Source organism: Chamaea fasciata, unplaced genomic scaffold, assembly GCF_029207755.1.
Source record: "Chamaea fasciata isolate MVZ Bird 193981 ecotype frontalis unplaced genomic scaffold, bChaFas1.0.hap1 SCAF_7, whole genome shotgun sequence".
Taxonomy (NCBI): Eukaryota; Metazoa; Chordata; class Aves; order Passeriformes; family Sylviidae; genus Chamaea; species Chamaea fasciata.
In genome coordinates this window covers 14271725-14287074 of record NW_027094092.1, presented here as the reverse complement: position 1 = coordinate 14287074, position 15350 = coordinate 14271725, and the positions used below count along the sequence as shown (strand labels likewise).

At 42.5% G+C, this 15350-nt stretch overlaps 1 protein-coding gene across 5 annotated transcripts; it reads left to right on the top strand.

The window, feature by feature from the left end:
* The first annotated feature begins 863 nt into the window (after positions 1-863).
* On the top strand, positions 864-15045 carry TPH1 (tryptophan hydroxylase 1). Of its 5 annotated transcripts, none has more exons than XM_066187645.1 (11): positions 864-932; positions 4501-4638; positions 5603-5786; positions 7102-7202; positions 7875-7942; positions 9210-9406; positions 9883-10018; positions 10519-10645; positions 11752-11847; positions 12254-12387; positions 12724-15045. In XM_066187645.1, exons 1-11 carry the CDS (start codon positions 864-866, stop codon positions 12896-12898), a joined length of 1425 nt encoding a protein of 474 aa, XP_066043742.1. In that variant the 3' UTR covers positions 12899-15045. The 5 variants fall into 5 exon arrangements, with proteins under 5 accessions (XP_066043742.1, XP_066043746.1, XP_066043743.1 ...); XM_066187646.1 differs by having other exon boundaries at positions 891-974; XM_066187647.1 differs by lacking the exon at positions 864-932 and adding an exon at positions 1060-1082.
* The last annotated feature ends 305 nt before the right edge of the window (positions 15046-15350 follow it).

Here is a 15350-nt window from a genome sequence, read left to right as displayed (position 1 = left end):
ACTGGGATTATTTGAGTCCAAAAACCTATGAGTTTTTATATTTATAAACATGTTTAAATGTATGCAGAAAATAAATTACAGCATAGATGATATGAACAGATGTAATTTTCTGCTAATGTACTTATTCTTCCTGTTTGTGAAGGAGCTTTTGAGAAAAGAAGTAATAAGCTGCAATTTATTTTCACAGCAGAAATGCACTGCTGTTTTTAGTGAAGAGCTCAATACATCTGCCCACCGTGTTCCTCTCTGAGACTACGACCTGCACTATATGCTGCTGAGAATTTAGGGGTGTCCATCACCGCTGAGTCCCCTGCAGCCTTGGAGGCCACTTTGCTCAGAGCCCCTCTGCTACAGGCCCAGCCTTCACCACCTCTCACTTCTGATAGTTTGTCTTCTCTTTCCCACGGGCAGCATACAGGAAATTTTACAGGGAGTGCACGAGTGTTGGAAAGCACCTGTGTGGAGACAGTGGAGGAAGACTCCCTCCATCCAAATGCTCGCTCCCCTCAGCCCCATGATGTGCAAATTTATGTTAACTGCAAAACCCCTAGAGTCACCCACAGAAAGTCAGTCTCCTGTGACCCTGTCCGGGTGACCGAGGAGCTGTAATTCAGGAGGCAAAGGGCTTCTTCTTGAGCGGGTTTTCCCGGGATGCAGTGGCGGGGAGTGGGTGGTGGCTGGGTCCGAGCATCGCTGCTCTGCAAACTGAGCGCCCATCGTGGAGAGGGTCAAGGCGCCCCTTTCCCAGCTGGGCCGGGCGGCGCTTCCCCCCGCCTCCCTGCACCCCTCCCCTCGGTCAGGGGCGGCTCTCGCCCCTGCATAAAGCCGGCGGGGCCGGGCGCTGCCCTGAGCCTGCCCCGGCCATGCACCCCGCGCCCCGCCGCGGATCGTCCCTGGAGGCGGCGCCGAGCCCGCGGGACCCCGCCGGGCAGGTGAGGAGCGGGACGGGCACGGGAGGAGAGAACTGGGCACAGGTGAGGGGAGAGGGACGGGCACGGGAGGAGCGGGATGGGCACGGGAGGAGAGAACTGGGCACAGGTGAGGGGAGAGGGACGGGCACGGGAGGAGAGAACTGGGCACAGGTGAGGGGAGCGGGACGGGCACGGGAAGTGCAGGACGGTATCCTCGCTGCCCAGCCCCGGGACTGGTCCTGGCTTGAGGAGTAAACGCCGCTTTTGTGGAGTCACAGCTCGGGCGCTTCGCTGTTGCAGTTCTCGAATGGGGATTTGGGAAAAGCGGGAGCTTTCTGGCCCGGGTTACTTGGAGAGCGGTAATTGGAGAGACCTGGGGTGAGGCTCCTCTGGCGTCGGTGGCAGCGTTCAGTGCCGCTGGGATTGGGATGGAACTGCTGTTTCTGGGTAAAAGAGGAGGGGAAAAAATCTCCGAGTGTAAATGAGAGCGTATGAAAATAAGGTAGAGCAAAAGCAACTTTTGGTGTTTCATTGCTTAGGAGACAGAGGGTGTGATGTAGCCCAGAAAAACCTCACTCCTGGGTTATTCCACATTATAGTGGGAATTTACTTAGTGCATGAGAGATGATCAGATAAAAGCAGCACTTGCCCACTGGCCGCAGTTACTGATACTGTGCAGTTGATAAAGTCTGTAAAATTCCTTGTGAAGACAAGAATGCTGACAGTAACAGAGTAAAGTTTCACAAAAAGATTGCTTTGCTGTATCCCTCAGATACTTGGAAGCCAAATAAGCTGCTCAGCACAGCTTTTGGTTTGGTGTCTGAGCGCTCTGAGTCTTAGGAAGAACTCTGGTGTGGCTGGAAAATGTAATGTGGTGTCTAGTTGTGGTCACTCCTAACATCACGTCTTCACCCTTCCCTAGAAGTGTGTCAAAAGGACAATGACAAAGCAGGGCAGGTACTTAAAGGGGAGAGAATATAAAATGCCCATTGACATTTTTTATTAATCATGATTGATGTCAGTCAGTATTGATGCCTTTTCAAATCTTTTGAAAAGAATTTTTCACCTTCAATTTATGGTTCTGAATTGTAATTTTTTTAGGGAGATATGTTTGGATAATTTTAAATCCTGGCTTTCCATTAATATAAAAATTAAAGCACAAAATATGCACCCTCATATATCTTTCTCTCTGTGAACATCCTTTGGGGAGAGGGAGAAAGGGAAGATAATTGCTATGGGTCCCAAAAAATGCAATCTTTAACTGGAAAGCACCTAGTTATCTATCTAAATACAGGTCTTACAATATCCCTGTGTTTGTGTATTTTCATCAAGGCTGAGTCAGGCTGGTGGAAAATCAGTTAATGATTTGCATCATTAATAAAAACATCAATGCAATATGAATTCCCCCTTCACCCTCCAAAAAGCTCAAATGTGTTACCATGCAAAGGAAAAGTATCAGATTTTATTAGAGTTGGGTTGCTGAGTTACTGATAGAGAATGAAATGTAAGTAAAGTGCAGCCACTGGAGGAGAGGGATTGTTTCTGCATTACCATTTTCTCCTGTTGCCTTGCACCCCAATGATTGCTGCGTTACTGTCTTCAGTTCAGTTTTTAATTAAAGCAAAAGATTAGCTCTGGTGTAGGGTTAAATATGTAAATGGAGTGCATTTGGCATCTCAATTTCTCTTGTCCAACTTTTAATTTGTAAGCTAGAGGTCATTTCTAGAGCTTAATATAAGAATATTCTATGTTTTGTTGAATTTTCTGCATTGATCTCTTCAACACATAACTTTGTAGATGTTGTCACCTGATCCTAGACAAAGTGTAAGTTGCAGCAGCAAAACAAAAAAGAAGAGCATTAATTCTTGGTGCAGGTAGTCTGTCCCAGCTGTGCACCTCATCACTTTGCATGCAGCCGTGCCAGATCTCATAAAGGCTGATCCAGGCTTAAGGCAATGATCCTAAATGTGGAGTCAAGCCAACATGCTGCATATTAGTCTCTTCTATAAACCAACCCTACCTTTATTGCCTTCAAAGACCACCACCTAACTCTACTTGTAGTGGAGACTTCTTTGCTTCTCCTACAACAGGATCATCTGAACAGGATTTGGCTCACATAAATGGCCTCTCTGCACTTGAGAAAACAACCAATGACCTGTATGTAATTGTGGTGTTCATAGCTTTTCATTTTCTGCTTGAGGTGCCTTTGCTCAGTGCCTGTTCCTGGCTCTTGTAATCGTGATCTGACACTGAAGTGAGCTGGGAAACCTGCAGGCTGCTCAGTGGAACCTGGACTGGGCTTGCTACACGCTTTCACCAGAAAATTTGATGTCTGGACTCAAGTTGAGGGACATCATTGACTTTGGTGGATCAGAAACAGTGTGATGGTCTGACACTGTTGCCCAGGCTCATCATATAGTGGCAGCTCATTAGAGGTGGGGTGCCAGTCAGAAATCCAAATATTTTCATTACATCATTAAATTTGGAGAGACTGCAAAAGGGAATCAGTGGAACTGGCGCATTTTGATTACATTTTTGGTTTGCTCGTTTCATTTCGGAAAATGTTTCAAGATAGTGATATCTTTCAAAGCTGTGTCAGACCAAAAAATAATTCCAAATAGCAATAATGTGCCTTCATTGTTCCTCTCCTCTTTCTCGCTGACTCATTCAGAAACCTCACCTTTTATTCTTTCTTTTTTTGCAAGGTTTGAAGACATGAGGGACAGCCTTGGCCCATAAGCCTTGTATTTTTTCTTTACTTTGCATTTCCCCCATTCTTTACTGTTTCAGTATTAGCTCTATGGCCTGGCTACATGTTGCTAAGAATAGGGTCTGTGATAGCTGCTGATTTCTACACAGGGAGGAGTGTGATCCCTGGTGAGGTAGAAAACCACACGGTCTTGACAATGTGGGACGTCTGAATTTTTAGTGTGTGATTTGGGTGATTATGCCAAGGGTTTGGCACACAAATTAGGGGATGTTGCAGATGGAGCAGCTTGGCTGTGGTTGATCAGAGCGGGACTGTCTCTTTAGCCAGCAGGTTCTGGTCAGCAAAACATTTTACCTCCTTAGGTTTGTCTCCTTGCCCTAAGAAAACAGTGGTTTACGGTTATGTAACAAGACAGAGGCAGTGATTTTTCAGTTCTGATCTACTGAATCCTGATTCATCTTTTCCTACCTATGTCCTGTGGGATTTGGATTATTCTCTTTGCCAATGTTCACTGAACTTGCTAACAAGAGTTTTGTTGAATGTACTATTTCTGCTGACATCTTATTGCTCCCCTTCCTCCCAGTAGCAATGCTAATTATAAACTATACATTGAAAACATTTTCTGCATCCTAGGGAATGACTAAAGATGTCCACAAAATCATTCAACTAAAAGAAAGATATCTTGGTATTTCAATCTCTCACAAATTCTAACTATAAGTGCTTAACTTTATTTCTATTATTATGATTTAATTCATAATTTTCATTTTATCATTGATCAGTCAAAGCACAGCATTACCCCAAGAAAACCTGAAATGTAAAAACTTACACTTTTTGCACTTCTACCCATTCAAACAATTTTTTTTGTTTGTTTGCATCTAGTTAAATAAGTCAGCTTACATGATGATTGACGATAACAAAGAGAATGAAGACCATGCATCTGAAAGAGGAAGGACAGCCATCATTTTTTCCTTGAAGAATGAAGTTGGAGGACTTGTAAAAGCATTAAAACTCTTTCAGGTATGTATGTTATAATCATATAATCATCACAGCAGCTCTGCATTTTTAAACTGTAAGGGTAGTTTTGGAACACACAAGACTTGATTACATCCATTTATTAAGGATGTGATTCTTAACCTGGCTCCCACTTTGCACCCAAAATTACCCATGAAGGCAGATGTATGCCTCAGAAATTAAATGACAGCTGGCTAAAAATCTTATCTGCACCGACTAAACACTGACAGAGGTTTGTCATTCCCCCTCATGACAAGAGGATTGGCACTCAATAGTTTTGCTGGGAATAAGAGGCGGTCTGAAGCCCCTGCTGATGGCAGGCAGACACTTGGGGTGTTGACCTGCACTGTGTTGAGTGCCCTGCCCTTGTCACACTGCCCAGCAAGACTGAAGGTGGCAGAGGAGCTGCAATTGCACAGCTGCTGGGCAGGTGTTGTGTGAGGAATACATGCAGTGCCACTGCTCTGGTATGTGGCCCTGCGTGTTTTAGCCTGGGGTTTTCTCAATGTTCCTAATATAAAACACATGATTAAATAATTTATGAGATTAAAGAAAAGTGAAACTAATTCCCTGAAAACTGCTGCTTTTAAATCCCTTGCTTGCTTCTGAGATAATTATATGGTGACTTGATTGGCATTTTGGTGAGTTTTATTAATCAGCTTCCTAAGGGAAGGATGAAAGAAAAAAAGGTCTATGAATTTAAACCTCCTGACAGTGTCTTTATATATTTCCTGAATGTAAATAAAACTGAAAGAACACAGGTTTCCCTTCATTTTCTTCTGAATAGAAAATCAAACCTTTTCACCCCTTCAATCAGCAGACTGCTACCAAGAGATTCAATTAACTGAAATAGCTTCATAGAGGTGGTGAATAGTTCATGGCAGTAGAATATTAGTTTGAAAAACTATTTTAACATTTAGTCAATTGTTTTTAGCCTGTTTCTTTGAAAATGTTACTTCTTACTAAACAGGAGAAGCATGTAAATCTGGTACACATTGAGTCAAGGAAGTCCAAGAGACGAAATTCTGAGTTTGAAATCTTCGTGGACTGTGACAGTAACAGGGAACAACTGAATGAGATCTTCCAGCTCCTGAAATCCCACGTCAGTGTTGTCTCTGTGAGCCCAACAGAGCATTTCAATGTCCAGGAAGGTGGTAGGTACAAAAGGCAGCTCTGATGAAATTGCACTTCCATTTGTGTTGGTTTGAAACCTTTTATGGTTGTCCACACCTGCACTTGTGTAGTGTCTTCAGGCACCTACTACCAGGTACCTGTTTCTGTGTTGTGTGGGAGTGTAGTCTGGCTGTCACCGGGGAGTTCAGGCTGTGTCAGCCTGCTACAAATTGTGTGTCTGCTGTCTGTGCTCCTGTCCCTTCCCAGCACAGCCCAGCTGGTGCCAGTGGGAGTCCTGCATCCATGCAGGCAAAGTCTGAGTGCAGGGCTTGGGTACACCACGATGACAGAGGTGTGATACTGACACATCCCAGATCAGTTCAGACACTGGGGGGAGTGGTAGATGGATTCTGCAATTTCCTCATTAAGTTCTTGATTTTGCTGTCTTTTTTTATCCACTTTTAATCATAACTGGCTACTTATATTAGTATAACAGAGGTGCCTATTACCTTTAGATACTACATGTTGTGTTTACCTTTATTTTTAATTAAAGAGATGGCCAAAGTTCAGGGCAGCAGGAAGCTGGTCCCATGTAGTTCTCAGTTATTGTGCTTGGGAAGGAGAGATCAGGAGTTCTTGGATAAAATGGCTTACTTTAGCTCTAAGTAAGAGGAAATTCAATCTAAACAGTCTCCTGACCTTTTAAAGTAAACTGAAGAGCACTGGGGCTGAAAAACAGTCTATTAACTGCTCTGCCATGAGCTTGGCAAAAAACTCTCTTAGGCTAAAAATAACCCCAAAGTAGTTGGTTGCAAAACTGTAATGATGCACCTCTCTCAGGCAGTGGGGCCTCCTGTTCCTCTTCTCCCGCAGACCCCTCAAGGCAAAGATGGATGTATATAACCATGGAGAAACATCCATTTCCCATGGTCAGTAAAGCAGGATGAGAGGACTCTAATCTGCTCCCACTCTGCCCAGGGACCACAGGCAAACGGCTTCTGTTTTCCTCTGCACCCTTTGTACCCTACAAGATTCCCAGCAGCTGTACGCAGGGAGACCTTGTCTCCATGGGATCCTCTAGATGCTACTCTAACTACAGCAGAGAAACCAGCGTTAACTTTCCTTCCCAGAGGCTCTGCAGTTGGCTGTGCTCTGCAGGCAGACTGTGGCAGTGACTGAGGAGGAAGTGTGAGCTGGAGGCTGGTGCCAGATAGGCAAAGGGCTCCCTTGTCCTATTCGTGCCCCTTTAATTTATAGAGTGAGCTGCAACCACCATAGCCATACTTGAAAGTAGCGTTTCCTCCCTCGGCGTGCTCGGCGTTATTAATAACCTTGTGGATTCCATGCCTTCCCTAGGCATGGAGAATGTTCCCTGGTTTCCAAAGAAGATCTCAGATTTGGATAAGTGTGCAAACCGGGTGCTGATGTACGGGTCTGACTTGGATGCTGACCATCCTGTAAGTACTTTCCCTCCCTAAATCCAGTCCACAGCTGGAAACATACTTTGTGGAGCTGACCTAAAAAAACTGCAGCTTTTCCTCCTCCCTCTCCTCTCCCTCAATGGTGTCTCTGGGGGTCTGAGCACCTTCTCTTGGGGATTTCACGTCTCTTTCTTTGTTCATGGAAGACTGACTGGATTCAGTTCCTGTGCTTTTCTGCAGGGCTTACTTGTGCAAGAACTCCAGGTCTGGGCCTAGAGTGGTCACATACAAATTAGAGAAGCTAAAAAAAGCTATTTTGATGCAGGCTTTCTTCCTCCTCTTTCTTTCTTCCTTCCTTACTGGAGAAACCAAACTGGTATTTGGGCAGTGAAAATGGACAATTTGTTCTGTAATTCTGAAAAATCTTGCAAGTAAAAAACTTTGTATAAATACTGATACGACTAAAATGAATCCTTCTCTAGAATATGTAGTTGCATAAACCAGCTGATTCCTAGTTTGGAGTATTTGCTTAGTTCACATCTATTAAACATTTCAGATTACCTCTATGAGTTGCCTGCCCTCTCCTTTCATTCTTACACATACTTTTCTATTCTCCAACTGAAGAAATGTCAGGTGTCCTGTTTTAAATTGATTTCTTTGTTATGGCTTGGAAACTCATTGAACAGAGTTTTCCTTTCTCCCCACCAGGGTTTCAAAGACAACGTTTATCGCAAGAGGCGAAAGTATTTTGCAGACCTGGCTACGAACTACAAACAGTAAGCTTGAATTCTTCCAGAAGAGACCTTCTGGGTGCTTTGAAATAACAGCAGAGTGGACTGTGAGGAGCTCACTTTCCTGGGCTCAGATCAGGCTGAGACATGCAAGTTCAGCTCAGGAATCAGAGCCAAGGAGGTGAAAGGAAGGGAGATGTAAGGCAAGATGAGAAGGTAGATTGAGGCACCTCTGGTCAGTCTGAGGCTGTGTGGCTTGGCCAGCTGCTCTGCAAAGGACAGGCAGGGAGGAAAATCCCAATATACAGCCCAGTGATCACTGAGAGTAAACTTTCTGAGCAAATGTTAATACTTGAATTTTCTTTCCTGGTTCAAATTAGCATGTGTGATGTGTAGATAAGAAGTTTTCTGTGAAAAGAAATTCTGAGAGCTTCTGTCTTTAGAGATGCTTCTTGGCAGGGGGTGGAGCTCTTAAAGCAGTAAGAGTTTCATAATGCAGTGCTGTAAATTCTTTCTAAATGTGATTTTCATGTGGCCTGATTAAATTTAGGTGTCAAGTTCCTCAACTGAAAGTGACCGAGAAAAGATCTGTATTTAGAGTTCTATTGCACTGTGTGTTTAATGCAACTGGTTACTACAGTCCCGAGCTGATTACTGTTAATGTATTGTTGACAGAGATTCCCTTTTGGGAAAGAATTTTCCATGCCAGTTCCCTGGCTGGCAGTGGAAAGGCAGTGTAACACTGGCCTTGCCATAATCCACTTTATTCAAAGTCCTGAGGGCTATATAGGAAAGAGAGACTAAAATTAATATGCTCAGACAGGCGCTTGTCTCCTCTGCACAGAAGCATGATTTTTACCTGATGTGTATATTTAGCTGCTGTCACACCATGTGTTGTTAATTTAGGGAATTCTCTTTTCCTAAAACAAGTTAAAAGGGTAACAGAAAATAACTGCAGACTTAGAAATCCAACATGGAAAAGGATGTGTTATCAGCCCCTGAAGCTGTGAAGAGATTATGTAGGTATTTTAAACCTTACTCTTGGCATTAAGCAATTACGAAACTGTTTACAGAACCAACACTTTAAAGTGAGGTCAATGCAAAGATTCCTGACAGCTGGTTAAAGTGAAAAAAAGGCAAGCCCTTAGACTAAAAGCTTTCCAGGACATAGACCAGATCTCACTGTGTATTTGACAGTGTCTAATGCCAGGTGTCACAGTCATACAGGTGTTAGATACTAATAGTAGGCAAACGAGTCACCTCTTATCAGCCATTCACTAAGGAATGTTCTTTCTTCCTCTTCTCCTTGCAGTGGTGACCCAATTCCCAAGATTGAATTCACTGAGGAGGAGATCAAGACCTGGGGGACTGTATACCGAGAGCTTAACAATCTTTACCCAACTTATGCCTGCAGAGAGTACCTTAAAAACCTACCCTTGCTCACCAAACACTGTGGGTACAGGGAAGACAACATCCCCCAGCTGGAAGATGTGTCCCGCTTCCTGAAAGGTAATGTGCTGGTTTTCTAAAACTTTCTAATTTTCAAAATAAACTGAGGTCCACTGCAAATACCACTACTTTGTGGGCACAAGGAAACATCCTTGGTGAGTTGTAGTCATTCTGGTCCTTTAAGAAGTCTTTTGGCCATCTGTGTTTTAATGTATTGTGTCTTCAATGCATGTCTTCAGTGACATTTGAGGAGCAGTGTCTGAAAAGATTGTTAGGATTGGCTAAGGAGATACCTGGCTGTATTGTTGACTCTAGGTATGGAACCCTAAGAAATCCATTGGCACAGAGGTAGGGCCATTTAAAAAAAATACTGCTCGTTCTCAAGCCCACACCTAATTTTTCTAATTGTGCCTCATTTCCCCACGTGCTTTTGAGCCAAAGTAGTACTGTGGCTGTCACCTCAGTTCCAGCAGGAAAGCTGACAAGGTTGTGCATCCTGTGCTAAACTAATACACAGTTTCTCTGCTCACTTTCAGAGCACACAGGCTTCACCATTCGCCCCGTTGCTGGATATCTGTCGCCCAGAGACTTCTTGGCAGGATTAGCATTCCGAGTTTTTCACTGCACTCAGTATGTGAGACACAGCTCGGACCCTCTCTATACACCAGAGCCGTGAGTCATTTAATCTTGCCAGTAGAATTTGAGAGAAAGTTTTGAATCTTGCTTGCCCAGAGCCAGAACTTAAAAGCTGTTCAAGAACACCAGCATAAAACTTATTTTTAAGGTGCTGAAGACTCAGCCTTCACGCCGAATGTAATGAAGTTACAGCATGCTGAACTGCCACCTTCATAAGTGCAGGATTTTCAAAAGTACAGCATGTTATTGGAGATCTCTTACTGATATCACTGTGTGCAGTTAGTTCAATATCCAGTTGCCTTACAAGTGGGAGCTCAGACCTTAATTTTAGGCACCTTCCTTTTAAAAACTGATTTTATGCACTTCATATAGGGTTGGTATGGTCTGCTCAGCTGATTTCAGAGAAATGGGTGACACTTTTCTCTCTTTTGGATAATAAAGTTTAATGCAAGACATTGTATCTGTCAAGTGGTGCTGCTTTTTCATTTTGCCACAAAGACAAATCATGAGATTTCTTGTTTTGTTTCTTTTTCCAGTGACACCTGCCATGAGCTCCTAGGCCATGTCCCTCTTTTGGCTGAACCCAGTTTTGCTCAGTTCTCCCAGGAAATTGGTCTTGCATCACTTGGGGCATCAGATGAGGCTGTCCAAAAACTGGCAACGGTGAGTGTTTGAGTGCCTGGGGATTCCATCAAAAGCTTTGTGCTTCACTGGGCTGATCCCACACCATCGATTAAATTTGGAGCTTCATGTCAACATTAGCCACACCAGCTGCTAGATCTGTATGTTTCACTGGTCTCTGGATTTTAAAGCATGAAAATAATTTCCATGCTAGGAAAAAACCCCCACTTTAAAGTTGATATGACTGGTGTTTTTCTTCACTCTACTGTAATGGTTTAGCTTCTAGTGGTAGACTACTTCTCGCAGACTGAAATTTTATGGTCTGTTTCTTTCAGACAAAGTCTTCTTTCTTCTGGGAACATGACTCAATGATTTGAAAGTGTTCTATTTCTTGAAGGTGTAGAATGAATTGAAATTATGTGTTATTGAATGTGCTGAGTGCTAGCACTAGATGTTTTTCAGTCAAGAAATTAAAACAATATCAACTAAACTAATTTTCTGGATATCGGTCTCTGGATGTCTTGGCAAGAGTATTTTAAGATTAAAAGTAAATTTAGATGAAAAATAATTGGTGCCAGTTATGCGAGAACTAGCTTGCTGATTTTTAAAATTTCTTTTCCCATTTCATGTAGCTAGTGGTAAAACTTCCTAGTGGTGCTACCTTCAGAGGGAGCAGAACTAAGCCATCTCTGAGAACAATGCTCCTTCCTGTATAGCTGCAGAAATCCTGAAATTTAGCAAAATAAATGTCTTTAATTTTACAGCACACTAAGCAAATGAAAAGCAAACTGCAGTGGGCTGTTCTCAGTCACTCAGAGATCCTCTCTATCCAGTGTTCGTTTTAATCTGAGGCTGTGATTTCATGTCAGTGTTTCTCAAAACAGATTTACACCTCCATGTTTGCACTGGCATCACCATCTTCCAGCCCAGGTGGGTGATCTAAAACATCCACCTTTCTTATGAGAAACATGCAACCCTGTGATTCTTCATCCTTCCATTCTGGCTTTCCTCCTCTTTAAATATCTGAGGATAACTGAATGATTACCTGATATTTGCAACTATTTGATGCTACATAGAAATGCTCCCATCTAGTTCACCACAGCATCTTTGATGAAAGCTGAATTGTTTTACTTCCTTCCCTGTTTCAGTGCTACTTCTTCACGGTAGAGTTTGGCTTGTGCAAGCAAGAGGGACAGCTACGAGTTTATGGGGCTGGCTTGCTCTCTTCGATTAGTGAACTCAAGGTAAGAATGGCTACTGCTTGTTTGCCTCTTTTCTTTGTACCTCATTATTATTGCCACTGTTTTCCCCTGCTTTTTATGAAGTATACTTTCTTGATGTTACAGTCCAGGTAAATATTTTCAGATTAAAACTTTGTTGGTTTAACCAGATTCTGAAAATATTGCTCTCGTTTATACTCAAGCCTAGTCTCTGTGGAGTCCCTTTTCTCACCCAGACGGGCAGAATATGACTGTTCAGAATAATTCAGTTTGTTAGGCTTTAATCACTATTCATCTGCAGATAAAAATTTTGACATGTGATGCATTAAAATCATCTCAAATTATCCTTTTTATTCATTTTATTACGTCATCTTCCTCCTGGTTTCTATGGATGGTGATGGTCCTCTGACCCATGATAACATGTTACCAGCACTCACTCTCTGACAGTGCCAAAGTCAAGCCTTTTGATCCAAAGGTCACCTGCAAGCAAGAATGTCTCATTACAACTTTCCAGGATGTTTACTTTGTTTCTGAAAGTTTTGAAGAAGCAAAGGAAAAGATGAGGTACAGATTCCGTCCCCCTCCCCCCCACCACCCCCTTTTTTGTATAAAAGCAGGTTTGGTTTTATATATCTCTCTTGTAACAGCACCAAACCCTTTTAGCCTTATCACAGTTTTGTAACTATTTTTTCACAGTATTGGAATTTTGGTTAGAATTTTCTTGGTCTTTCAAGTATTGGGTGGGAGATATATAACAATTAGGACTATTTTTAAGTAGTTTAGAAAAGTGGGTATTGATACTGGCTGCATACGGAGAATGCATTTGTGGCTTATGTCTTGTTCATAACATCCTCTTTTGGCTATAACACACTCTTTTTTTCTTTCTTTTCACCTCAATAGAGAGTTTGCAAAAACCATCAAGCGCCCCTTTGGGGTGAAGTACAACCCCTACACTCAGAGTGTGCAGATCCTGAAAGACACGAAAAGCATCGCCAGTGTGGTGAACGAGCTGCGCCATGAGCTGGACATTGTCAGCGATGCCCTCAGCAAGATGGGCAAGCAGCTGGAAGTTTAACACCCTGTCAGCACTGTGGTGCAAGCCAATTCTTCCCTTTCCCGCACTGGTTTCTTTCTAGGCGTATAATGTGTTGCATGCAAAACTCACTCCTTTACAAACGGAGGAGTGAATGGCCCATAAGAACATAACAATTTTATCTTGTTATTCTCCATAAATTTCCTCACAAAAATGCATTCCTCCATCCCCCTTAGGTAAAAACAGTCCAGAGTTGCCTTTTAGAACTTGTAGGGGAGTAGAGAAATTGTTAGACTGGAGAAAAAGTGTGGTTTGTGGATCAGGGCTGGGATCAGATGCTGCAGGAGGTGGCTTATGAGGCAAAAATGGAGTAATTCAACCTAGGGAGAATTCAATTTCTGACTCCAGCAGTCTATGCTACTGATTGCATAGTGCTGAAGACCTGGCAGCATAGAAGCTGTGCTAATTCAGTGTTTCTAAGTCTGTGTTAATAAGTTTGAAACTTGAATGATTACAATGCAGGCATCAGGACACTAATAGCTGGAGGTTCAACATAGTAAAAGGGAGGGGTCAAATCTTGCTTTCAAAGGGTTTATTTTTCCCACAGTGTTGCAAATGTCCTGTTCAGCATGCTTCTAGTATAAGGCAGAGATACAGCTGTTGCATGACATCCTAATTATGTTTATTTTAAGTGTTTTGCTACTGGCTAGGAGTCAGGATTTTTGTTGCTGTCCTTGATATTACACCTGAGGGAAGACCTTTCCTTACAGAGATACCATTTGCCTTTTTCCTGATTGAATTAATTTAACAAAAAATACAGCAACCCATCAAACATTGACTTAGCATAAAGCCTAAAACCATTTCCAAACTGCAACTTCATATTCAAAATAGCTTAATTTGCTCTAAAATAACATCAAAATTTAAAATAACACCCAAAGCTCACAGACCACTGTGCTTTATGTAAAAATAAATATCCTGTTGATTGCTCAGTTGCTTTTTTGACCTGCACAAGCTGCACAAACATACATTCAGTTTCTTCTTTACATGACCTGAACACCTTCATTCTCTATCAATCAAACTATAAGTGAAACTGAAAGGCCCAAGCATTTCATAGGAATTCTGTGGCTATGAAGATAACAAACTACCTTGTAGTGTAAAGTATACCTGATTCCAAAGAGCACTTTGGAAATGTTGGGAAGCAGTGTCCTGCTGAATTGTCTGCATTGAACAGTAGCAAACTTGCCTGTGTTGAGGGTCCCACAGTTCCAAGTACCCTGCAGAGCTGTGAAAAGTTTCTGCTGCTTCTGGCCTGGCCTGGCCATGTGTACAGGATATGAGACATTCAAATGGGGGATCTGTGATGTGCAGGGTGTATTTAGTAGCACCTTATGCACTGTTTCTTTCATTCATTTCATTTCTTATCAGGAAATCCAGAAAGCATGCTGGAAGTATGGTGTGAAATCTTAAATACATCAGAGATGCTGGAACTTGAAAGGACTTTCATAAAACCTCTGTGCTTCAAAATTAGCTCGAGTTTCATATGCTTTCTAGTAGGACACCTCTGCTCCATAAGCAATTGCCAGGCCAACCTTTCCAAGAATACTCACTGTTTAAATCAAGACTAGATCGTTTCTTCTGTGGCTATTAACCCACTATAACTTTGTTTTAAAGAGCATTTCAGATGTAGAATTATGGTCTACAACATTCATGGCTTACGTTATACTTCATTTAAAAATAGATTTTAGGAACTTTGGCTTTCTAAAGAAGAAACCTTCTAAGTGAGTAAGGGAGGATCTATTTTGTCTGCTTCTGTGATAACAGTTACTATTCAGCTATAGTTTTAACAACATTGGATTTATGATGATGTTGAAATATACATAGGTCTGTGTTACTTCAAGCCTTGTCTGAACTATGTACACATTTCAAGAAGAAGTACTTAAACTTGTTAAATTAGCACCCATTTTCAAGTACTTTGTAAAAACAGCAGTTGTATCTTTATTTGCATTTGTGTAGCAGATGAAAAAGTAAACTGCTAGAAGTAATACCGAGAAGATGCACTTCCACTGCACTAACAACGTGTATGTTTGGCTTCACCCATCCAAACCTTCTGCAAAACGGTGATAATTTCAGTACTTTAAACCATTGTGGAAGCTTAAATGTCAACGAAATAAAGGAGTTGCTGGTAATTATCAGAATCTCCAAAGCCCTTTACTTTGGCACCGTAGCAATAAACACGAGAGGAAAGCTCGTGTCTTTACAAACAATTTGATGGGTGAAGGTGTGGGTGTTGACATCTCTGAAATGGGCCCCAGTGTCCCCACTGACTTCGGGCAGCGGCTTTGCTGCAGAGCCCAGACAGCTCGGCTCCTGCCACACACACGGGTCTGCACAGCCCGAGGTTCTGAGCTTTGGGGTAAAACGCTAAATTCAAGGTGGGGAATGTGCGGTAAGCGGTCCCTTCCTGGTACCTCGGCCAGTGGGGAAAGGAAGAGGG